Genomic DNA, 25,005 nt, shown 5'->3' with positions numbered 1-25,005 from the left:
AATTCTCCAACAGTTGACAGTCTAGCTCCTGAATGCCTGTTTAATCTGTATTTCTGCATCTCTAATTTCTACTGAACGAGCTCAGGAACTTGGGGCTTGCAGACTGGTTCCTTGTTGAGTCTCCCTTCTTGGGAGAGAGTTCAGTATTCTCTTTTTATTTCAAGCTACCTAGCTAGCGGTATGCCTTGTTCTGTATTTTTACCACTGTATTTGAAGAAAGTCATGCTAAGAGAGTAAAATAGCCTAGATCTCTCATCCATACTCCACCCGGAATAATTACTTGGTCTTCCTAACTCTTTCTGCAGTTTCAGCTGTATGGTGTATTTCTCTTAGCCTCAAAACTAAAAATTTGAGTGCTACTGCTGCGCATTGCTAAAACTGCCATGTTTCATGCCACAGGTGGGAACACTGCAGTGACAAGAAAAGTTATTCCTGCGGTGTCATTTGAAAGCTCTTTGCAGTGAGAGAAACTTTAGGAAAAAAATATACACTATTGTATTTGTCGTTCTTTTGAGTTATGTAAGGAATTCAATTTCTTTATACAACAGTTGCTGCAGTATTATAACACAAACGCCTCATGCTCTGATCATACCTAGCAGAAAGAATTAAGCTAAGCAAACCATTCTTGATCTTGCACATTACACCTTCCTTCACACATTCAAAATTCACGCCTACTGAAAGAAATTACGTTTTACTGAGGAAATAACAGGAATACAATAGAAGATTTGTAATAGGCAAGGTTCAGTGGTACCATGGGTCCATTCTACTCTATCTCCTTAAACACACTGCTGCTCCCACCTTTGTCTGTCTCTTCCAAGAGACCACTAGCCAGACACTATGATTTACACCTTTGATAAATCTACAGTCTATTTCTATCAGTACCTTCTTTCATAACCAGGGACATGGTTTCTGCTCTTTTGAATTCAATGTGCAGGTCCAGTACAGCTCCAAGAGGGGCATTATCTCTTTGAAAGCAGTTACATTAGGCAGAATATAATTCTGTTCTAGGACCTATTCTTAGTGCAGGATAAGGAGGAAACTAAATGAATGGATCTGAGTTTCCCAATTTTAAAACATATTTGGGAAAAAAATCATTTTTTTGATTAAGAAGTGAACAAATTCAGGACTGAATCCTGTGGAACTATCACTTCACTGGATGGATAACATTCCACATATGAAAGTGACTGTAACTGTCAAATAACAATGGCAGCACGTTGACAGCTACATTGCACAAATGTAAGAAACTAGCACTATAGTCAACGTTCAGTGCAAGATTCAGGATTCTCTATCTGGAGTCGCAGGTGGTAGAAACCAGGAATCTCCCAGAGTCATTTTAGCTCAGCAGACTAGAACTAAAAAACTAAGGGATTTTACAGATTGTAAGGCCAAATCTCTGACATCACAGTTCCACATTTTTGCAAATAACTCATCTTCCATTTCATCATCTAAATAAGGTTGTGCACCTGGCAGGTTCCATATTTTATCTTTATAATCACTTATTGTCAGAAATAACTGAAGAGCCAGCATGCTGCAATCCTCTGAAAATATACCCATTTATTCCAGCACCTGGAAGCTGAATTTCTTATACATCTGACATCACTTATGATGCTGAGTCCTTCTGTCCCAAAAACAGGACTGGTCTAAAAATTTCAGGGACTGGGACTAACTAAGATAAAACAAGTCTTTAAGTCTCCCAAGGAAAGCACATTTATCTTATAGTGACAGGAAAAGGCAATCAACAGCAATGGCAGCACCTAGAAGATGGATCTACAGGTTCCCCCCCCCCCCCGCCCCTCCCCATTGAAACCTGGTATATGGGTATCTTCCTCCTTCTTCTCACCCTGCTGCTCTCCCTCACTAAGCACCCTAAAGAGTCTAGAGGAAAGCGCTCATACACATGGTAGTGAGGAAAAAAGTAACTATACAACAAAAAGTCAACTGCATAAAAGGGAGTACACCTGGATTTAAGACGTGGCAGGGGACAAAGAGGTGGAAAGGAAGTAGAAGTAAACAACATTCAGAAAAAGAAATTAAAAGCAGAAAGGAAAGAAAAAGACTGAGAGCTGTATGTGAATGAGAAAAGTAAAGTCAATTGGAAAAATCCCTTCCCCACTGCAAATCACAGCAGTGCAAAGCCTTGGCACTTTACAACTCACTACTGTTCTGGAATGGCCAAACCTATTTAGCAAAGGTTGGTTTCCTGAAAGGCCAATAATTCATCTTACGTACTCAATACTCATGTACTCAATACAAACACATTCCCTTTGATGTCAATATGATCAGGCTTCTGCATCTGAAAGGCAAATATGCTTATATGGCTAAGGCTTCTGTACCAATATTAACTTGAGCTGGAGTAAATCCTCACATTAGGTTCTTCAGACCTTTAGGTTCTGAGGACTCTGGAAATATCCAAGCTACAAACAAAAAAATCAGCTTGCTCCAGGACCTCTTCTTCAAGCTGCATCCACCTTGCTAGATGTCAAAAACCAAACACATCTTGGACATGGACTCCTGAAATTTGATGGACATGCAGAGGACTAGAGAGACCAACACCAGCTGTGGCCTGAGAGGCACACTGATGTCTAACACACTTCCCAAATGCCCCTGCCACATACATTTAGAATGGATGGCACGAAACACCTTAACCCTAGAGCTACTTACTCCTCAGTGTACTTTGAGGCTGCTGTTTCTCTTCACATCAGTTCCAACCTGTGCATCTTTCCCATTCTTATACTATCAAATCTCATTCTTCTCCACAGTCATTTCCATAAACTTCAGCAATCCCTCAGAGGCAGCATCTAGTTTTCTCTAAATCCCTGACTTCCATAAGAGAGAGTACTTCAACTTTTTTACGGATAGGACCAAGCCAAAGATCCCAACAAACTGTTGTCACAGTCAGATGCTCCACAGGCACAGAGCACAAGTCATAATGCTAACCTCTGTCTTCCTGCGGGCTGTCAGGTCTTTCGGATTCAGCATCTCAAATACATCCAACAACTAAACTGCTTTCAAGCCACCAATCCCTTTATCTGTTGGCTGAGAGGGCCTCCTAGGATGCTTCTGTCCTATTAACATCTGTTACATTGACAAATATTTACCCATTAAAACATTAAACTGAGCTGTAAAATGCCAAACTATACCTAAAAATACAGAGGACATTCTGAAGCAAAGGCAGCTGCTGCCTGCACCTGAAATAAGCAACAAATATTATAGTTTGAAAATTGCAACTAATGCATTAGATCAGGACAGCAACACTACCAAGCTTCAGTGTCAACATGCTGAATAGAAAAGGAGTTTACAAAGGCACATGATTAAAATTACAAAAACTCTGATTCCAGTGCTACGTAAGCTGTTAAGAAGTCTCGTCGCTATCTCAGAGAGTAAAGCATGCACGCGCTGCATGTTTTATCCCACAACAAATCCTTGATTAAATTAGTGGCTTAGACACAAAACTGAGAGGTGATTAAGCTGGTATCATAGCAGACATTATCTGTGACTTCAGGACTGCCCAACACAGAGACACAACATGTAATGCCTCTGGCTTCCCCTTACCCCCAAGATCATTTTTCCTCTTTCATTGAAAAGAAGGGTCATTTTCTTATGCTTCCACAGTGTTCAGGAATAAATTAATTTGCACTCTATACTACAGCCTCTTTAGACAAGTTCAGTAGTGTGCTTTCACTACCATGTTTAAAAGGATAAATTTTCAACCCTGGGGAACACACCTCTCTGGTCATGGTAGGATCAAAGTATTGTTTATTTTGAATAAACAGGATTCTGTACTTATGTCTTGGGGTAATAGGGTATTTATATGTAATTGTACCATTAATCGTTCCTTCCTTATATGTTTTCTAAGAACTAGCCTTCATCATACCAGTTTTCTCTTAGAACTCTTTGCCACATCATCTCTGTGCAATTCAAGTTCTCTTTTGCTATCTGGCTACTCCTCTTTTAGCTATTTTCCTTGGTTCCTCCCAGTTTTTTTTTTTTTTTTCCTTTTCTACCAAAGCTATTATCAGAGTCCTTAACAGCTTTCCCTTGACTAGCTTTGGTGTTTTACCTCCATCCACATAGTCCTCAGCCCTTCAACTGCCTCTGATATCACTGATTGCTCTTTTACTTAGATATTAGTAATAACATACGTCAGTAAGAATTTCATGCATGAATCAACATCAAGAAAGAGTCCTATCCGCTTCATAAAAATTATTTTGAGACTATCCAATAAAAGGTTCTAATACGGACCTATAAGAGGTTAAAAAAAAGCAGCAAACTTTGTTTAATGAAAGATCAGGCATGATCATTTCAGTCAATATTCATAAGCTTGATCAATTATGGCTTGTAAAACACTAACTAGTAAAGAAATGTGTAGTCGATCTTCTTAAAATTGAAATTCCAAAAACTTACTTCTGCAAATTTTTTTTTTTTTTCTTCAAAGTCTAGGTTATAAAACTAGCTTTCACTATCTGGTCTCACTTTTTAGTATCAGTCTTGAAGAACCCAAGCCAGCTCTTCTGCCTTGTAAAGCTCAACCCAGAGTTGGTCAGTAGTAAGTATTTGCCTGAGCAGCCATTAACCACTTCAGGAAATCAATCTGTGCTCTTACAGATATTCACAAGGACTGATGCAGTCAAACCTCTCAGGTAAACAATAACACCTCTGTTGTTCACCACGTACTTCCTCAACCCAGATGTCCCTTTCAGAGGGACTGGGGCTTGTCTCTCTCCTTCTGTTTCAGAGGTGTGACTGCATCCAGTACAAAGGCACCAGAAGTTACATAAGATCATCTTTCAGTCCAAAACAGTAATGGAGACAAAGAACCTTCTCTACCTTGCAGGTCAGCTTTGGTCAACTCAACTTTGTTAGCATACGCACACACACAAAAAAAAAAGGGGGGGGGGGCAAAAATAATAAACACAAGTTAGTAGAAAGGCAGATAAACCAGGGCCATATCGCTTTAAATAAATAAAAGCAATTTGCATAACCATCACAGCCCACGTGCATAATCAATACATGCAGGAAAGACAACATAAGCAATAAGGACGTGAGACACTGCTACCCTAACTCATCACCGTTAGAATGAAACAAAATCAAACAACAGATAATAAAATCACACGAGCGAGAGGAAACATATTTCATTCACATACACAGAGAGCAGACCACAGGATTTAGAGGGCAGAAAAAGAAAAAACAAAACAAAACAAAACCACCCTTCCCATTCTTAAAAAACAAAGTAAAAAACCTCCCCAGGCTCCCACCCCTCAGCATTTACCAATGTAAGAGAGATTTTGCTTCATTTGAGAAATACTTAGAATCTATTTATGTCAAAAACCTATTTGCGCTATGGCACATTAGCCAGGAATATTTTTATTTCCTTTTTAAGTCCAGACTCTGGATCCGAACATAAATCTGCTCTCTCATAAGAGCACAGATTGCATTGGCTTTCTGTCCAAAGTGGATTTAATGCCAGAAAACCATGGGGGATTGATAACTCTGGAAGATGACAACCTCTGTTTATCCACAGAAATGAACTTGACATTGGATGGAAAGTGACCACAACCTGTTGCCTGCTTGTGAATCTCGGCACATTCTTAGGAAAATCTGCACTGACAGGGAAAGAGACATCTCTTCAGGCTTTAGATCAACATAATTCTTTGATGATCTCAGAGGAATCAACACAAATGACAGTGGTACAAGTTCATTCTTTTATCTATGTAGGAATGGTATTGTTCTCTGTGGTCAAAGGATAGTCTGCATGGCAACAGAGAATCATATAGCTACCAAGTTCTAACTGACTTAAGACACAAGGTACACTTGCAAAGTATTAAAAAACAAACAAAACACCACCCATCCTGCCCCCCACCTACTGATGTTCTTCCACCGGGGTATGCAGACAATTTTTTTTTAAACTTTTCTTTTTCTCACTCTCATGGAAAGTCCAGTTTTCAGGGAAGCCACATAGATTTTTGATGTCTTATACCTTGATTCCAAGTTTTCTCTTTCAGCATAGAAAGAGGAGAGGGCAAAGACAGCAGTATACACGTCAGCTCCTGAATCCCTTGCCACTAAGTTAAATATTTCTACTATCCAGCGTAACAGGAAGAAGAAACACCAAATCACTGACCTCATTGCTCAGAGGATGGGTATTTAAGAAGTCAATACTTACCTTTATAACCTTCTTCTGCTGGTACGAAATGCTAGTATCAACTGCTGATATTGAAGGGAGATTGGTAGCTTTCTCTTTCTCCCCTTCTCTCCTTTTACATTTACAACCCAATAATTTGGAAGAGGCACGTACATATGCCATTCCCTCTGGTTCCTATCAAGTTTAACATTTTGAACCTTTGCTATTGCAGTCCATGAATGACTCAAAATGGCAATTATCTTCCCTTTTGAGCCAGATAGACTTTTTTTCTTGCCCTTTCTGGAGCTGCTCCATTACACAAAGCCATAAATCCTCCAGAGTTCTTTAAACAAAAAAACAGAAGAAAAGAAAAAAACAACACACATACATATATACAACAAGGAGAAGCTTATCCCACTTCTCCAGGTATCATCTTTGACATGCATTCTAACAAAGTAATTTCTGTGTAACTAACAAGCACTTTCCTTAACTGCCCAGCTCTTCATCTTCCTCATAGCTGAGCAGGAGAAGAGCTTATATTCGTTCCATAATGCCACTATCACTGTGCCAATGGAACGCAATATCATGAAGAGCAGAAGAGCTGTCAAATCATCCTGGAGTAAATTAGCGCTCCCCTCTTCAGTGGATAACTTCTGATTCCCCAGAGGAAAGTGAAGTACCACCAGATCTGAAGTTTCACTACTGAGTAGATGAAGGGTGAAATCCTTTCTGACGTTATCCTGATGTGATATTTTAAGCATGAGATAGATTTTCTTTTTCCACACACTGCTGGTGATCATCCACCCTGTATGTGTCATTCAAGCTTCTCACGCACTAGCAAATTCCAAAGGTTAACTATAATATTTCATGGAAAGTAGCACAAGATTATGATTTTAATGCAGGATCTGGAAGATTAAATCAGGACAGAAGTCCAAACCACAGCCCCCAAACAGCTGGAATAAAGTTAGCCAGTTAAATAATAATCACTCGTTTGTGAGAAGCTGTTATCAGTAGAACAGGTGAAGAAAGGTGAAGAGGAGAGGAAGAAGCCACATCTCCCTAAGGCATACAGAAAACTGCCTTTTAGAAGACAGAAAGTGTTCTTTATCCATTGCTGTCAAGTTTGCTCGGCTTGGTGCTGGGGAAATACAAGTATTTAGAAGGTGCAGCTGAATTTCACATAGCTCTAGTACATGTAGTTAGCAAAATAAGGATGCCCCAGTAAGCGAAGCGAAAAAGCAGAACATACAGCAAATTTGTAGAGAGGAGGAAAAAAATCACCCCAGAATGAAGAAATTACTCAGTCAGTAGGGCACAGTCCAGTCTTTTGGAGCGTTTTCAAGCCATCACTTTACTTCTTCCAGGATGAGATAAAACCAGAGAACCACCAAGTCTCACCTTTAGGGGATGGAATAAATTCATCCATGCTTTTAAAAGAGTAAGACCTGGAATAAAGTGCTCCACAAAAGAAATCAATTTTGAGAGTCAAGAATCAAGGGGGAGCTGAGCTGAAGTTTAAATTGGTTTACCTTCAAAGAGGGAAAGGGGGTCACCTGGAATAACTTCCAGCTTCCACCTCCTGCATGCACTCTACAGTACAGAAGTTTTTTCCATTGAGTTCTCTAGCATCATCTATAGGCACATGCCTGACAGAAATGGAAATAGCCTGTATTGCTCAAAATCAGGAGTGGTATAAATATTCTCAGCCACAGCCTATAGGCTGTGGAGTTGAAGACTGGAGAGAACCAGGTGATGACAGAGGACCTCCCCCTCCCCACTCAAATTCTAATGCTTTGCTTATCTCCAGAGGCCTCCACCCACTACTTCAAAGTGCTTTACAAGACCTAGTTTTGTTCTCTATTCTCATTATGAATAGATAGATACCATGCCTATTTTATGGATGGTGAGAGCAAGGCCTGAAGAGGGTAGAAGACTTGCCTGCAAGCTTCTAGTAAAAGCGGGCCCCCAGCTTGAAGTCAGACTATTTGCTCATCCTTCCTGAGAAATGACTCTTCAGAGTACTGTAGCCTGAATTGCTGCTCTAGGCCAAACCACTCTGAAGCCAGGACCGTTTCACTCTTAACCATTACCCTACCTTTGCACCTTTTTTGTCAGGCCCTTCCCCCCACCCTTTTTTTGGAGGATGGCGGGGGAAGGGCACTTTTGTTGCAAAAAAGATGAAGATGGAAGTTGTAATTAGCATGAGTGCTAGAGATACTCTGTGTAAAATGAATATAGTGGTATAACATCATTCTCTTGAAACCTAATTCTCCTGATAGTTGTGTTGCACATCAACCCAGAATAGATTTTATACAACAGGAAGCAAGAAGGTTTCTGGCTGTGCTAAACATCTTCCAGGGAAACACAAGACACCACCACAGATCTGACCAAAACTACACAAGAGCAATGAAGAACTGCCTGTTGCTCCTGTACAATCAGAAATGCAGCAATTGCAAAAGGGCAGTAAAGACAAAACAGAAGACAAAAAAGTGACTTTAGCTCCATGGGTTCACTTGACATTTCAGGTACACTTGGCTTTCTTTCAGAATATCAGCCGTGAAATCATGTCAATGCAGCATCTACCAAGTTGTCCAACATGTTGGAGAGAGCGCAGCAGTCTTCAAGAGCTGAAAGCTTACATTTGTGCAGCATAGAAGAGAGCTGAATAACGCAAAAGGAAGCTGACGCTGTAACAAACCCATATCCTGCGTGGACAGGGCAGAGGTCGTTAGCTGTGCTATCCTAAACAAATCCCACCATAGGTAATTTCTTATTGAAACTGTATTAAAAAAAGTGGTAGACAATCAGATACAGAATAATTCTTGCCTTAGGTCGTGAACCGTCTTTTTAGCACTACTGTCACATTATTAAACATCTTCCACTTTTAGTCTGAAGGGTCCCTGCATTTCAGTTAATGACTCCCGTATAGGGCCAGAGAATGCTTTGGGATTTTCCAGGTCCTAAAGAAACAACTCATTCCTCTCATATAAATATGATTTATCTTGAAAGCGCCTCATGCTCCTTCTCAAATAGGAGCTATGCCTTACCCTTCACTGGAAGGCAGCCAGTTCCAGAATGCAGCAGGTTTGTGCTGTTGCACAGCAAGGTTGAATTACACTCCAGCATATAAAGAAAAGAGGAACAATGCGGCCAAGGAAATTCAATGGCTTGTTCAAAAAACAAATAAAAGAAGGTGACAACAGAACCAAGACAGTAAATAGTGTTAGCGTCGTACAAGAACTTGTAGAAATTGAATGATTGGCGAGATGGAATAGGCAATCCAATACGTGAATAGAGATAAAAACGCAAACAGGATAATGTCACCTATTTGTAGTGGTACTGGCCTTTCTTAGGTGGGACAGTGCTGTCTCCTGACCTACAGCTCAGCTAGTACTTTTCCCTAGGCTTCTGTCCTTCCCACATCCTTTGATTCTGCCCTGAGATCAAGCCAGTTTCAGAGAAGATGGCTGCCACCTTATAAACTCCTCTGCTTCTGAAAGTAAAGCTGCAACAAAGACGAACATTCGCAGAAATCTTTCTCATACTGCATTTACAAGGTAAGATTCATATGTGTGGATGGAATGAAATCCCCTTAAGCAAGCATGTTCATCACAGATGCATTCCCACTGCCCTTCATGATAAAATAAAGACATATCCTGCAAATCAACACAGCATGAAGAGATTCACCCCAGACCCTGCAGTTATTTATTCCAAACACATTTAATCATCATGAGACAGCAGGAACTGCTTGGGACCTCAGCCTTTCAGGATGCTGTTAAGACTGCACCCAAGACGACTCCAAACAGACAAACAGGGAGGCCTCAGGAAGGACCAAAGCTAGGGAGGCCTCAGGAAGGACCAAAGCTAGGGAGGCCTCAGGAAGGACCAAAGCTAGGGAGGCCTCAGGAAGGACCAAAGCTAGGGAGGCCTCAGGAAGGACCAAAGCTAGGGAGGCCTCAGGAAGGACCAAAGCTAGGGAGGCCTCAGGAAGGACCAAAGCTAGGGAGGCCTCAGGAAGGACCAAAGCTATACTTTAAGGCCTTCTATTCCCTTAGAGAAAGAGTAAATAGGTGTGACTGTTACTCAGTGGCAATTATTAGAAAAGGAACCAGCAGGTAGTAGTCAAGAGATGAAGCCATAGTGATTGCTGCAACTCAAAAAACCCAAATAGAGCAGCTTTTTGGTGACTTATTTCCTGGTTTTCTCTAATTCTAAACATGCTGGCAAAGAGAATGGCATTCTTTTTAGCATTTTCTATTGGCACTGAGCATGGATTATCCAGGAAGACAGCATGGGCATTACCTTGAAAGATCAAGTTTCTGCAAAGGAAGGATGAGGGCACCTTCCCACCTGCCTATAGGCTTCTAGGTCTCTTCAGCTCTGCTTCATACAAGAAGGAGATTCACATTCCTGACAGTTCTAAAGGTGAAACAATCTCCACGTTCTGGCTGGTTCCAGATTGGCACACAGGCAAAACAAACGCTACACTGCATGTTTTGGGAGCAGCTCAGACTCGAGCATCAGTTCTGTAGGAGCAGGGATAAAGAACGAGAAAGTACAAGAACTAAAACCATGGCTGACATTAGTGTCCTATTACTGATGTCACATAAAGCAGAGTGCATTGGGTACAAGGAGAAGGGGAAACTCGATAGGGCAAACTCATCTGGGAAAGCAGTGTGACTGCTCCTCGGGCAGAAAGAATAGCTCCTATAACTCCTGTTGAGCCACACAGAACAGGTCAGTCTAATGAAAAACCCTCTGAAGGAGGAGAGCTAAGCTAGGAGAGATAATATGCAGAGTATACAACCAACAGATTAATGATTTCTGATAATTCTTCTATTTAAAAATCAGAGTAATATTAGGAACAGCTTTCTCTGCACTGAGAGTAATCAGAAAGGACATTTTCAAAGACAGCATCATTTTTTCTCTTTAAGCCTTGTAAACAACATTTTAGACAAGGTAAGGTGCATTTCATCCTTTGGCATTTTGGCTCTGTTCTAAACGGGCAAAGCCACAGGTTCTGTTACGCCATGCTCACTTCCACAAGAAACAGCTTGGTTAACAGACACTATTAAACTCAGCAGAAGGGCAGAGAAAAGAGCAGCCTACCACTGTGCAACCAGCACAGCAGAACCCAACCAGCAGAACCTTGGTTTTTTGAGGGGAAGTATCTCAGGTTCTACAGGAACTCATGCCATATGAACGTTACTGAGTTAGTACTGCTGACGTCAATAGTGTTTTGATTAACGGGAGCTTAGCAAGAACGATAAGTTATTTTAAAAAGCTTCAAGAAATCACTGCTATTTGCATGCTTCAAAAAGCCACCTTCAGCACGTTTGTTTCTATACCACCTGGAAAAGAGAAACTATCAAACAGAAAGGTTTTCCAGACAGCAGACAACTCTGTGGAATAGTATCCAGAGCTTTCACTGGAGGCCCACTTCCTCAAAAAGGAACTCCTATTATGGTCTGATCTTTACTCTTCAACTCCTCCTACTTTCCACTTACGCTCTGCCTCTTTGGTCTTCAAAACACTTGTTTCTGTGAATCCCCAAGAAAGGGCTCTCTGAAGCACTGGTGAATTGAAGACTCAGAACCTCTTCTGAAATACTATTAAAAACAACAACACCACCCCCCACATACCTTTAATGTTAATAAACAGCCATAGGAAAAGTAAGAGTGGTCCATCCCAGTACCATCCTTTCCACCACTGAAGGTGCCACTTCATAGGGGATGGAGTAGACAGAGAATAGCTGGTGAACCGCTCACAGAAACTAGCTATCCTCAAGTTGAGCATTTGGGAGACGTAAGTGAATTGCAGTGAAGGATGTCACAGTGAAAGCAAATTAATAAAACGGGCAATAAAGTGGGCAAGTAGATGCACAGGGGGCAGCAACAAACTAAGAGAAGACTGCTTAAGAGGGACATAACTCTGAAATTAGGTATACCTTCACATCCACGCTCAATCTGCCCACTACGGTGTAGAGCATCATTGATTAGATCAGGCAGACGCCCATTCAAGTCGACAGACGCTAGGCAGCCCTGAAATCCATCGCGGGAGGCCACTAGCTTCGGGAGGTTGCTATACATGCCTTGAGCTAGCCCAGCAATGTAGAGGTCACCTAAAGGAAAAAGGGTAAATGGACAAGTAGATGGAAGTTACAGATATTCTGATGTGGCTTGCCCCTCCATAAACAGGGTGAGCTAAATAGCTTGCTCAGAAAAGGTTAAAAACAGAGCAGGATATTGCTTAAGACCAGAAATCAGGTCTGCCTCTTGACCGTGCATAGAGGTGATCCCACTGCCTTTCCTGCCTGGGGCTCTTACACTGCATCCTACTAAACCTGAATCTTAACTTAACCTAAAGCAGCAGGTAGCAACAGTAGTTTATTATTAACTTATTTCCTTTACATAGCCCACCAGTGTATCTTCATCTGACCCAGGTATGGCTTATTCTCATGAACTTTGCTGATGTGTTTTCACAGTGACACTGGCATCTCATTACCACAGCCCTTGGCTCCCATTAGTTTTAAAAACTTTCTCATCACTGGCATGAATGTATCTTATTTCATCCTCTATCATCCCTCACTGCAAGCTACATGCTATACACAGCTGTACTTCTTCAGGATCTGCTGTACTTTACTAGATCTGTCCGAATCATAAAACTGGTAATTGCATCTTAACTGGGGACAACTGTAGGATGACAAACAATTTCTGAAAAAGCAATATACAACAAACTATTCCATTAATGAAAGCTGACAAACAGAGAAAGATGAAAATGAAATTTAAAATCGAAACCACTAAATTCCACGTCTTCTGTTCTGTAACGCACGGTTTCTGCAAGCTTACTGATTATTTTCTCCCCCCACAAGAATAAAGGGGGGGGCATTGCCATTCTTTTAGAATTTACCTTTAAGGTCCAGATTTTTGGCACCATTGATAACCTGAGTGACCACCTTGGTGTCCACCTTCAGGCTATGTGTGTTACTATTATCTCTAGTGATTACAACATTGTGCCACTGGTTGTCATTAAGAGGACGATCGCTGTTGCCTTTAATAACATTAGGTCCATTTCCAAGGTCAAACACATAGTGTATATACCTGTAAACATAATAAGAACAGTTAAGGACTCCAGCACTACTAACGCTTATTTTAACTACAGCTGAAAAATTTAATATACACAATTCATGGAGTGAACCGTCTCTGGATTAGAAAGTTATAGTAAATCAAGATTTGAGCCTCGATTTTTAAAGGATATAGGTGCTTCCTTTCCATCAAGAAAGTGTAAAGATTAGTACTTTGAGAAAAAGACATTTGGAGTAAACACATTCTAGTAATTTTTTTTTTAAATAAAGTTCTTGCAGACCCAAAGAAATTCTGTCTTCGCATATAAGTATATTTAAAAATTGGTAAGATCAATAGAAGTGGCGCAGAGCAACACTAGATACGCTTATTTGAGGCATAAATTCCCCAGGCTCTGAATAACCCCCTCAAGAATTTAATTGGAAAACTCACTGAAAATATTCTATTAAAATACACATGAGATCACATGGGCTTACTCAAACAGCTGGAAAACAATTAACAAAGCTTTTGGCAAAATATAAAGACCCTAACAAGGACTGAAGTCACCGAGTGTTACCCTGAATTATTTATATAGTTCAAACAGAAATCCATGTGAGGATAGAATAGAAATATTCCCTTTAGAGAGGAAAAAAAGACAACAACTTTCAACCCTCAACAGAATGCCATAAGCTCATGACTTTTTTTTTTTTAATTACTCAATGTTTCACTTACAGAAATGTGCAAAGTTAAAAATTAAACAGATTGAACCTTAGTTATATGGAAAAAAATAGAACTAAGTAAAGTGCGTTTGTGTAATTAATGTTCACTGCATCTAGATGACTACAAAAGCAAAATTTGTTCAGCTAACGAAGGATGCTCAATGGTTATTTTTAAGCTTTCAGCCTCGCTGAAAGAATGTAGTGGCTCAGAAGCAAGCTGAGTTTTTCCCCCCTTGAGCATCACCAGCAGGAACACAAACCCTGCAGCCTGCATTATCTTTTTCTTATTTGTCAATGAAGGTGGCTGAAACATAACAGGTATGTTACAGGGGAGATGGGAAGAGATATTTGGAGCCCTGGAGGTGGCTGAAACATAGTAAGTCTGTAACTGGGAGAAAAAAAGGAAAGGAGACTCAGTGCATTCCTTCCTCTGTGCTGCTCTGCAAGGTTAACAGGACAAAACGTTAGCCTAATCAAATCTGAATGACTTCAAATGGTAATATTTTGTGCTATAAAAAGTGGCATTCCATAAGTCATAGGCTGAAGTCAGGAATAGAATCAGGAGTCTTAAGCCTCAGTGTTTATCTCTAACCACTTGGTTAAAGAAAGCATGAGTATGAGATGAATTTCTCTTTAGGCTTAGCATGCTAAGCCTATCTATGACATGGACCCATGGCAGAATATAGCAGAAAGCTCACTTACCCCTTGACTAGTTCAACTGCAATAAAGTCATTGCCATCACCACTATTAAAGAGGATGAAACCATCAGCTGAGGTGGTTTTGAACTGAAAGAAGAGATGCATGGACGTATAAGCCTGCAAGGTGGCCAAGCTCAGGTAGCTGCTCTTGGTCTTGAATGTCACAGGGTCAGCTATAATGTTGCGGAGACCAAAGCGTGCCTTCAGCTCACAGTAGTCAATGTCACCATTCTTGCACAGGTCAATGTAGAGCATCCCATTAAACATAAGGCTCTGGAGGTGGCCAATGAAGCTGGAGGGGATGACGGAAATGTACCGTTTCTCTGTCATGATCCCCGTCTCAATGTTGTGGAACTCCAGGCGGGTGTGATCACCAACCATTGTGCCTGAAAGATAGGAACAAAGAGGGACATGCACAAAGACCAGGGATCAGTAATGGATTATGGAGCCTTTCACCCTCCATTTTTCCAAACTAACAGCAGTACTAACTTAATCCTATCTAAGCGCTGCTCAACCAAAACCTGGCAGAAGAGAGAAGACATAGGACTAAAGGGTTGTGGAGAGCAAGCTCCCTGTTTCTCCCTCTGTAGGTTCAGAGTAAATAACATATCAGAGAACAGTATCATTCATGCTTAGCTTTATGTCAAGAAATATCTCTGCAGGTACTTAACTAGCTCATCCTGAGATTTTGTATTACATGGTCAGAGGAGTTAGATATGCTGGGAGAACTTTCTGCTTGAAGAAAAGGAAAGAGGAAAGAAAAAAGGGAATTACTGATGAGGGAGCAGAAACAAAGCCTTTATTTAACTTTCAGGGCAGTCTTTTGATTCACTATCATGTGAAATCCTCCAGTCTGCTCAGAACTGTAGGGTCTGTGAAGGGAGACTAGGTCTCTCCCTTTAAGCCCACAGTGATCCATTCAGTCCAACAGTCCATTTGTCAAACAGTTTAGACCCTTTTGAATCAACTTACAAGCTACTTGTCTGAATGCACTTAATAAAAGTAGATTAAAAGAGCAGAATGAGAACTGTTATAAAGCTGTTAATATTTATTCCACTGCTTTTTTTTCCTCAAGGTTCTGCTCAGGAGAATGACAGGAGAGAAACACACAAGAATGCAACAGGTAAAAAGCCTTCCATATACTTCAATCATCAACTCGCCACTAGGGCTACTTGCGGCACTGTGATGGATTTTAACCTCTTCAGTTAAATTATTTCAACTACTCAGTATACCGAAGTATCTCACTAGACTGCTCTTGAAGCACATTTAAAGTTTTTCTGTAAGTGTGCTAGGCATCAATACAGATACAGAACTCATATGAATAGATGACACGCAAATTATGGCAAAAGTCTTGTTTGAGTACAAAGTCAAGCTGGGCAGCATCACAATGAAAATCATCACTAACAACCTTATTTCAGCCCTCTGTACTTCTTCACTAAGATAGTTTTTAACTAGTTGGCCACACACACACAAAAAAAAAAACCTATCCTTTCTACACACAATCCTCATGCTATTTAGTATATAACAGGAATGGTATTTAGTTCATGAGTAATTATTAAATGTTTATTATTTTCTCATTGTTCAACGTACGTCGCCCACTATTCAAACCCTGTTCCACAAATATAGTCCATTTCCTCATGAGATTTTCTGCAGCCTTAAGCACTACAGTGTACAACTCCTCCTTAAATATTCACTTCATCTTCTAAAACTCTTGCAAGATTAAAGGGTATTATTTTCAGTTTTATACACACAAAACTGAGAACTGAGGGATCAACACATAAATAGCTTTGGGTCTTAAAACAAGAACTGTTTGGCATCAAACATAGTAGCATGCATAACTCTTTACAGTTCTCACTGGTTTTGAGGCTCACCTCTTCTAGAAATTAGACTCACAATCCCAAATGAACATCTCCCAAAAGATAAGCACAATTAGTGGTCATCTGTGAAAAATCTGACTTCACATGCCTTTTCCAGCTTTCCACAGTAACTCTAAGGCAGAGAAGCCAATTCTTCTGGGCAGTATTCAGATGCCTTACACAGATTTCCTTCCTATTTTTGCCATGCTGTCTCTCTTACTATAGACTTTTCAAAGGGCATCTTTAAAACAGCAACCACCTCTAACCACACACTCTCATGTCAACCTCAAGTCATTCTCTTTTCTATGTAGTAAGGTAGAGTAAAACTCCTGTGGAAGGAACACAACAGCAAGTGTGTAATTAGATAACATCATAATACATACACACACAGGCATATTTGCTTCCAACATTTCCTTACTTCTGCCTGCTTATCTGCATAACCTTCTAATGCGTTGCAAAATAATTACTGTACTGGTAGCTTCCTTCCCTTAGAAGGGTTTCCAAAAGAAAGAAAGTTCAGAGAGCCATACCATCGGTTGGTTCCACTTCCTCCAATAACTTTTTAACCTGCTATTCAAATTCAATCAAGTTTGAAAGAAGTCTCAAAAATATACAAATTCATACTAGTTTTGTGAAAAATTGATAGGTGGATAGAGATCCAAATTAATGTTTCCTGTGTACCGTAGACAAAATTTGTCAGTAGCATCCTGCTTGATGGCCTCTGACTGGCTGTCAATTATTAGGACATATATAATTCTTGACTAGTCACTGCAGGTGGTGTTTCTGAGTCATTGAGATTGCACCTGGCAAACTGTCCCATCCAGACTACCTGATGGCTGAAAACAAGTGACTTCTTACTCTTCTCTAAGAGTAAACTAAACTGGCGGGAGAGGCTAACACACCAGAAGACTGTGCTGCCATTCAGAGGGACCTGGACAGGCTGGAGAGGTGGGCGGAGAGGAACCTCATGAAGTTCAACAAAGGCAAGTGCAAGGTCCTGCACCTAGGCAGGAATAACCCCATGCACCAGTACAGGCTGGGGGTTGACCTGCTGGAAAGCAGCTCTGCGGAGAAGGACCTGGGAGTGCTGGTGGACAACAAGTTAAACATGAGCCAGCAGTGTGCCCTTGTGGCCAAGAAGGCCAATGGTCTCCTGGGGTGCATTAGGCAGAGTGCTGCCAGCAGGTGGAGGGAGGTGATCCTGCCCCTCTCCTCAGCCCTGGGGAGGCCTCCCCTGGAGTCCTGTGTCCAGTTCTGGGCTCCCCTGTCCAAGAGAGACATGGCACTCCTGGAGAGAGTCCAGCGGAGGGCTACCAAGAGGATTAGAGGGCTGGAGCACCTCTCCTCTGAAGAAAGACTGCAAGAGCTGGGCCTGTTCAGCCTGGAGAAGAGAAGATTGAGAGGGGATCTCATCAACGTGTACAAGTATCTGAAGGGGGAGTGTCAAGAGGATGAGGCCAGCCTCTTCTCCGTGGTGCCCAGCAACAGGACAAGAGGCAATGGGCAGAAACTGAACCACAGGAAGTTCCATCTGAACATGAGGAAAAACTTCTTCCCTGTGAGGGTGACAGAGCATTGGAAGAGGTTGCCCAGAGAGGTAGTGGAGTCTCCTTCGCTGGAGATATTCCAAACCCATCTGGATGTGATCCTGCTCTAGGTGACCCTGCTTGAGCAGGGAGGTTGGACTAGATGATCTCCAGAGGTCCCTTCCAACCTAAATGATTCTGTGATTCTCCCTTATCTCCATCCCTTTAGAAATGCAAAACGAGTCATCTCTGGAGGCAGGACAGAGAGAGAGGGTGGCCTTCTTAAAGAAGGAAGAGAACATTTTTCAAATCTGGCAGGTGCATTTTGTTCGGAGACCAAGGGTCACACCCATAACTGCATCTGAGATCAGACAAAGAACTCCCCCTTAATTCTACCAGGTCAGATCAACTAGGACTTGGAAGGTTTCTCATCTTTGTAGCAATCTGCTGAAGTCTCCTAGCATTTCCTACCTGAACAGTTCCCAGACATACATACAAAGAGAAATACAAACTACAAACATACACATACATGTGTGTGCGCGCGCACATATATATGTGGATAGCTAGATAGATAGATAGGGTTTTCATCACTGCGTACTAGTCACACATTCTTCGTTTTTTCTGTGGGGGATAGAACTAAAAGCTGGAAATATGCATAGGATATTTGGATGATAATCTGACTCTAGATACCGCCGCAGGCCTGGAGACAAGTGAGTTGACTTTCTTTCTTGCTTAGGTCCTCTTCAAACACTGAAATATTAATATCTAACTTGCTTGTCATAATCATGAACAAAATGCAATTGTTCAGTTTATACTTTCTCCAAATGTATCAGGTTTTTGCAGAGATAGCAAACAGGTACAGTTCTTACAAGAGAGACATCCTGGGCAAATTTTCAAGCATTCATTCCAAAACGGAAGATAAAAATAGTAACGCAAAACAACTTTTTTCACTTAGTCACAATTTTATCAGTGATTCTAAATTTAAAGACATAATTATACAAAGCCTATTGACACAGAAAGCTTCAACCCAAGTAAATAAAGAGGGATAAAATTACAAGCAGTTGAAAAGAGCCACATATTTCTGCGTGCTCAGAAATTCAAGTGTTAATACTAACCAAAATGTTTTAAAATACTGAAATATATCTTTAGCAGAGGCAGTAACATTTTAGTTTGAAAAATGCCGGAAATGGAAGCTTTTGTGGAAAATTTGTTTAGGCAAACCATCTCACTTCCACTATTGGGAGAGGTTGTTACAGTTTTAGTGCTGTCAAATTAAAATTTCTGATTTTTTCTCTAAACCAAAGAATTGTATTTTCTTATTGAAAAAAAATCTCTATTTTTAGAATCCTGCTTCTTCATTTTAAAAGGTTATAAAAACAAAATCTAGAGATGCCAAGGACCAAGAACAAGGAGAGTTTTCTCCTTAGTGCTTCCGCTCTTAGACAAATACAAAGAGCTGTCAGAGTACGAGGGAAAAAAACACAGACCTGTGAAAGCTACAGGATACTGCGAGAGGGAACCCAAGTGAAGGGATATTAGAAATGGAGCGAGGGAGGTTGGAAAAGGTGAACCTCAACTTTTAGAAAAGGTAAAAGTTGAGAAAAATGGGACTCGCTTAAGAAAAATAGAACAATGACGGTGGTGGTAGTACAGGAAGTTAGGAGCGAGTCAGTCAAGGCTGAAAAGGGCAAGAGAATATAAGACTAGAAACATGGTAATCAGAGCTGTCCTTTCCTACTAAAGCACACATCCTCCTCCCACCCCGCCTCCAGTATGGGAGTGAAATCCAATATCTTCTAATTTCAGGAGCTGTCAGCCCCACCTGTAAAGTTCATCTCTCATTCCCCCACTCTGTCTGTACAGAGAATTGTAACCACTACCACAATCCGCAACTCGTTAGCTCAAGGCAGAAAAGGTTCCAGCCACCGTTGCAGTATTTGGGAAGTAGTGAGATGTTGGAGGGAGGAATATTGCTGCTTTATTTGTGCCCCCTTCCCATTGATTAGCTTAAAAAACAAAAACCCAACAACTTGCATTCAATAAACAAGCCGCATACTGGTGTTGTGAGCAACATACTCCAAGATGCGGTTACTCCTGAACAAAAGCAGCCTTACACAAGCACAGATTTACTATAAAGACCCAAGGATCTTCATCCATATGGGTCTCTGCTAAACTAGGCCTTACACAATCCAGCCCCAGGTGGTGGGCCTGTACTACACTTCCTTTATTCTCCTCTCTACATATGCAGGGACCATGTCCCCGCCCAGTATAATCTTAACTTCAGCTCCTGCATGCAGGTATTTCCATGTTATTCTTTTTGCAGAACTCAAGCCTCGTTCTGAGCTGAAGATGTATCATGACCTGGGACTGAGTCAGGGCTGTGGGCTGAAGCAGGCTGCTACCTGTAATGCCAGTCTCATTTACCACTGATGTACTGAGGTCTGGGCTGAAGGAGACCTAGGAGGAGGTTTCATGATTAAGCAGCAGAATGCTGCCCACAGGAATTGGATACGCTCTCTGTTTCTGCCTTAGCCTTCCTGTAGAAAGCCAAGCAAGCAACTTCATGATGAATTTTTCTATAGGTGGTCATTACTTGTCCACTCTTAATTCTCCAAGTACCCACTTTGAGTTAATGGGATCTAATTTGCAGATGTGCTAAATACTTGCACACGCAAATGCCTGAAAGTCATATCAAATTGGTACCACATACTTCCAAATTTGATTGGGTATCTTGGTTTCAAATCTGTTAAACGGGAAGAATACACCTCTTCACTCCATATAACACAGACACAGGAATAAATCCAGTTATAGCTTTAGTTCTGCATAAATGTATCAGTGTGGCACCGCACACATAAAAAGGGAGAAAATTAACACTTCTATATTTAGACCAAAATTTAGTTGGTGTGCACTGTTCCACACAAGCAATGAGAAAGAATAAGGCTATCAAATAAGCTGTTTATTTTTACTGGGGACCCAATTTAGACTTCTAATCTATGCCTAAAGACAGTACAAATCCTGTGGAAAAATCTATGTGACCACATCATTGAAGACTATATCATCTGCTCCAGGAAGTGGGATGCAGATAGCACAGAAAATCTTAGCTCTGGTTTTTCTGACTTTTCACTTTGTCATGTTGGTATTCTTTTAACAGATATTTTTAGCTGTAATGCATCTTTAATTATGTAATTCATATACATGTGCATATGCACATCCTATTTTAGTATAAAATTGTATCATTATTATTTATAAACTCAGTTTCATGAAAAATAGACTTTAAAAACAGATGGCTTTTCAGGGGATTGAGTTGGTAATGCAGAGAGTGCCACCTCGCGGCCCTTGTGAAAAAAATCACATCCAGAAGAATTGTTCTTCCTTGACACAGAAGTAAACATGATGATGTGTTTACCAGCACAACGTTTCATTAATTCAGAAAGATTCCTCTTAAACAAAATGTCATTTTTCTCCATTGATCAAATCTCTGCCAATTCCAACAAGAGGGTGAATTATTCTTTCTCATCTCTGCACACCTCTCGCAAATTCTCAGCCTATACACACAGCGTATATTTTTATTCTGAAGCAAATATATATCAAGTCACTTCTCCTGTAAACTCACTTGATCGGGCTTATTTGAAACTCCTGTCTCATGGCTTTCCTGATTAAATTCATCTATCACATTATTTACAATTAATTGCATTCACGCAGCAGAAAGGAACTTTTCGCAGAGATGAGCAGTGCCAAAATCCTATATCCTTTGGCAACTGTTCTTTCTGGTTGCCTTCCGAGCAGAAACTAGTACAGAGGACATTTAGCCAAACAGCACGGGTCACAACTAAGTGGAGATACCCACATTAGTGTTACCTCCACAGTTACCAGTTTTTGTGTTTCTACTACCAACCTTCAGATGGCTAGTGTTTTTCCTCAGAAATCTAGTACCTACAGTTAAACAGAGCTGTGAGAATTTTAGACCTTCATTCAGAAAAAGAAAAATAAGTTTTTGGCTCTCGTAACTATGGGGAAATGGACTAAAAATATAATCTCTGAAGTTTCGTAACTAAAAAAGATCAGTATAAAGTACCTTGATCATTTTTAGGCAAATCTCCTAACTTGGGAGACACCAGCTTTCCTTAGTGATTGATCTTTTTTCACCTTCTTTCAACTACATTTCTATGCCAAAAAAAAAAAAAAAAAGGCAGGAGCTCAAAGAGCTGTCAGAGAACGCATGAAAAAAAATAAGACTGACACACTGTATATGTTAGGGTATAATACACTCCAGTGAGTTAGGGTCTTCCCTAACCTCCCAAAGAGTTGGGAGCAAACTGTTTTATTAGCCTTACCTTCTGGATGGCTCTGAGCCACAGGCACAGGAACTTGAAGGGAAAAAAAAAAAAAAAAAAAAAGGGAAGAACAACACACACACAGCAAACAAATCTATATTCTCCAATATATCTATCAAATGCTGATTTAAGATGAGGAAAAGTTGTGCAGAGGAAGGATTTAGGGGGCTTTGGCTTTCATTCCACAGCACTGGAAAGTCCCACATTTGCAGCTCAGCAATAAGGCACATTTAGAGCATGTCCCAGAATCCAGCTTGAGACAGTGTGATGCTCAGCACCTCTGTGTTCTTAGGGATGAGCAAGCTTATCTGTCCCATAATCTCATATTTCAGGTTATTAGCGTTGTCAGAAATTTCTGCCATTGGCTGAAGACAGTTAGCTTCTCAGAACCAGACATTAATTTTTAACACAGCAAAACTATGTGCATGAGAAGTGACAGGAAAAAAAGGAGATACACAAGAACGGGCAGAATGAACGTGCAGGCTGAGAAGAGACTGGGAACAGAGAGACAAAGATAATGACAGAGATAATCTTACGTTACACTCACCCTCAGCAACATCATCATCCACCATTAGCTTGAGGCTCTTTCCTCGACGAACTACTCGGACAGTGTGCCACTCGTTGTCATTGAGTTTCTGCCCAGCATAAAGCGTTTCGGGTCCCTTGCCTGGGAATGGCAATAAGTATGACAGTTAAAGTCAGACCCCAAATCAGCTTAGTACTTGCCCGATGGGAAAAGTCACCAAAATCACCCTGGTGTGATATCAACTAGTGGATCATTGGAAGATCACACGTGTATTATTGCCTGAAATCAGTCCTCACGTCTAAACCTTCCCAGCTCACAGGAAGTCAGATCACAACCCTTCCAACTCAGTGAAGTGCCTTCCTCTTCAGAGCCCAAAGCTCATATCCATTAAAGAAGCATGTGGAAATCTCTCTTGTGCTATAGGACTGTTATTTACAAACATAACATCGCACATGGCATTGTGGTATTAGAAGAATAAACTGGGAATGGAAATAACTAGGGAGCAAAGTCAGAATCACATCAGAATTTTTCGTTCTTAAGAGAACGGTCTCAAGGCACTTGGCATTCTTTTTGATGTTAATCCTACTGGATCTCTGAATGCTTAGGTATCAAACACCAGGCTGGTTTCAGTCCTTAGGTCTTGAACCAGAAATCACACACTCACCAACGTGGCTGATTACTCTAAGGTTCTTTGGCAAAGCAGCCTGGCTAAAAGGGCTTACAGAAATCTTAGCCCACTTCCCACTCCCAACTGGAGGTTCAACTGGTGAAAGGGAAAGAGGAAAAGAAAGGATACCTTTCCTCCCCAAAAATCTAAAACCACAGTTGTCCTTGGCAAACAATGCTCCTGGGAAAATAACATTAGGACTATCCATACTCGTCCAGTTTTGCTGCTCACCCATCGCATTGACAGGCTATTACTTAAAACGTTAATTGTTCAGATTCAGTGGAGCACCTCACTCGTATCCAAGGAGGGGTGAAGTCAAAGAATGGTGTGCGCCAAATTAGAAGTGTTAATGCTCATTTCAGTACAGTACTGAAATATTTTGACACAGGTATGTCAAAGAAAATCAGAACAAGGATAGCAGAACTTGATGCACATCAGGACCGGGCACATTGTCCAAACTGGCCGGGGGAGACTCAAGAAAGGAAAAGCAAAATACATTGAAGGTATTAAAAGAGATAGGATAGGGAAAACAGCAAGAAGTACTTTTTAACCAGTTTCCAGTGTCCCATACCACACAGTCCAATTTCACTAAAACAATAAAATGTGGTACACATCTTTACGCAAAGCTCTGCAAAAGGGATGCAGGGATCCACTCAGTCTGACTGATCTGTGAGACTGAAATGAAAGAAAGAGGTAGGAAACATATCCAAGGACAAGATATGGTTCTTAGTGTGCATACTGCTCAATTAGCAACATTACTTTAACTACTTCCACTGGAAAGCAGGGAGGGGATGACACAGGCAAAGAAGAATGCGTCTCCTTGGTATAATCATTTAGCTACGATACAAAACATGCAGTAGGGGGATCCTATGGAGGGAGATGACAGCAGAATGAATATGGCATCACTCTCACTGGAAGATCACGCAGTTCACACAAACAGAAACTATGCTCAACTCCCTTGCAGATCAAGCCTATTACTAGCCAATTTTACCACAGAGCAAGAGGAAGAAGCTGTTTTTCTACAGTGACATGAAAAGGTTGTTCTAGAATTTAAAAGGATAGAAAGAGTCTGAACATGAAGAGTCACGCATTGCAACTACAGAGAATACCTAGGAGAATGACAGGAGAAACCTCTTTCTCTGCAGTTCCCCACTACGTGCAAAAGTTACACTGTATCATGAAGGCAAATCCAGCTGTACAAAGCAGCAAGAAAGCTAAGTTCTGATATGTTAGACAAGCAAAACCCTACTGAGCCTATGGAAGTTACGCTAGATTTACATCAGGAAGTGACAGCATATTTTATTCCAGAGCACACTTTATGAAATGATGCCTCTGGATGGTCAGCAAAGGTACTGCTTACATCAAAATATGCTGCACCAGTGAGCAGAGTTCCACACAGCCACTTCCCGCGTAGGAAGATGGAAGCGTTCGGGAGTTCACCTGGATCTAATGCCACTAGAATTCAGAGCAACACACAGGCAAAAGAAGGGCAGCAAA

General features: G+C 41.0%; 1 protein-coding gene across 4 annotated transcripts in view; it reads right to left on the bottom strand.

Moving 5' to 3' along the window:
* Window positions 1-25,005, bottom strand: part of NRXN3 (neurexin 3) — a 1,027,384-nt gene that overhangs the window by 557,936 nt on the left and 444,443 nt on the right. For all 4 annotated transcript variants that reach the window (XM_068946691.1, XM_068946692.1, XM_068946693.1 and 1 more), the window contains 4 exons: window positions 22,863-22,982; window positions 14,604-14,985; window positions 13,031-13,221; window positions 12,069-12,242 (listed from right to left, as the gene is read on the bottom strand). In XM_068946691.1, coding sequence (XP_068802792.1) covers window positions 12,069-12,242; window positions 13,031-13,221; window positions 14,604-14,985; window positions 22,863-22,982 — 867 coding nt within the window. The remainder of the gene's footprint in view (window positions 1-12,068; window positions 12,243-13,030; window positions 13,222-14,603; window positions 14,986-22,862; window positions 22,983-25,005) is intronic.

This window comes from Struthio camelus, chromosome 5 (assembly GCF_040807025.1).
Source record: "Struthio camelus isolate bStrCam1 chromosome 5, bStrCam1.hap1, whole genome shotgun sequence".
NCBI classification, from domain to species: Eukaryota; Metazoa; Chordata; class Aves; order Struthioniformes; family Struthionidae; genus Struthio; species Struthio camelus.
The sequence above is the reverse complement of the archived record's forward strand: the minus strand, read 5'-3'. Positions and strand labels throughout refer to the sequence as shown.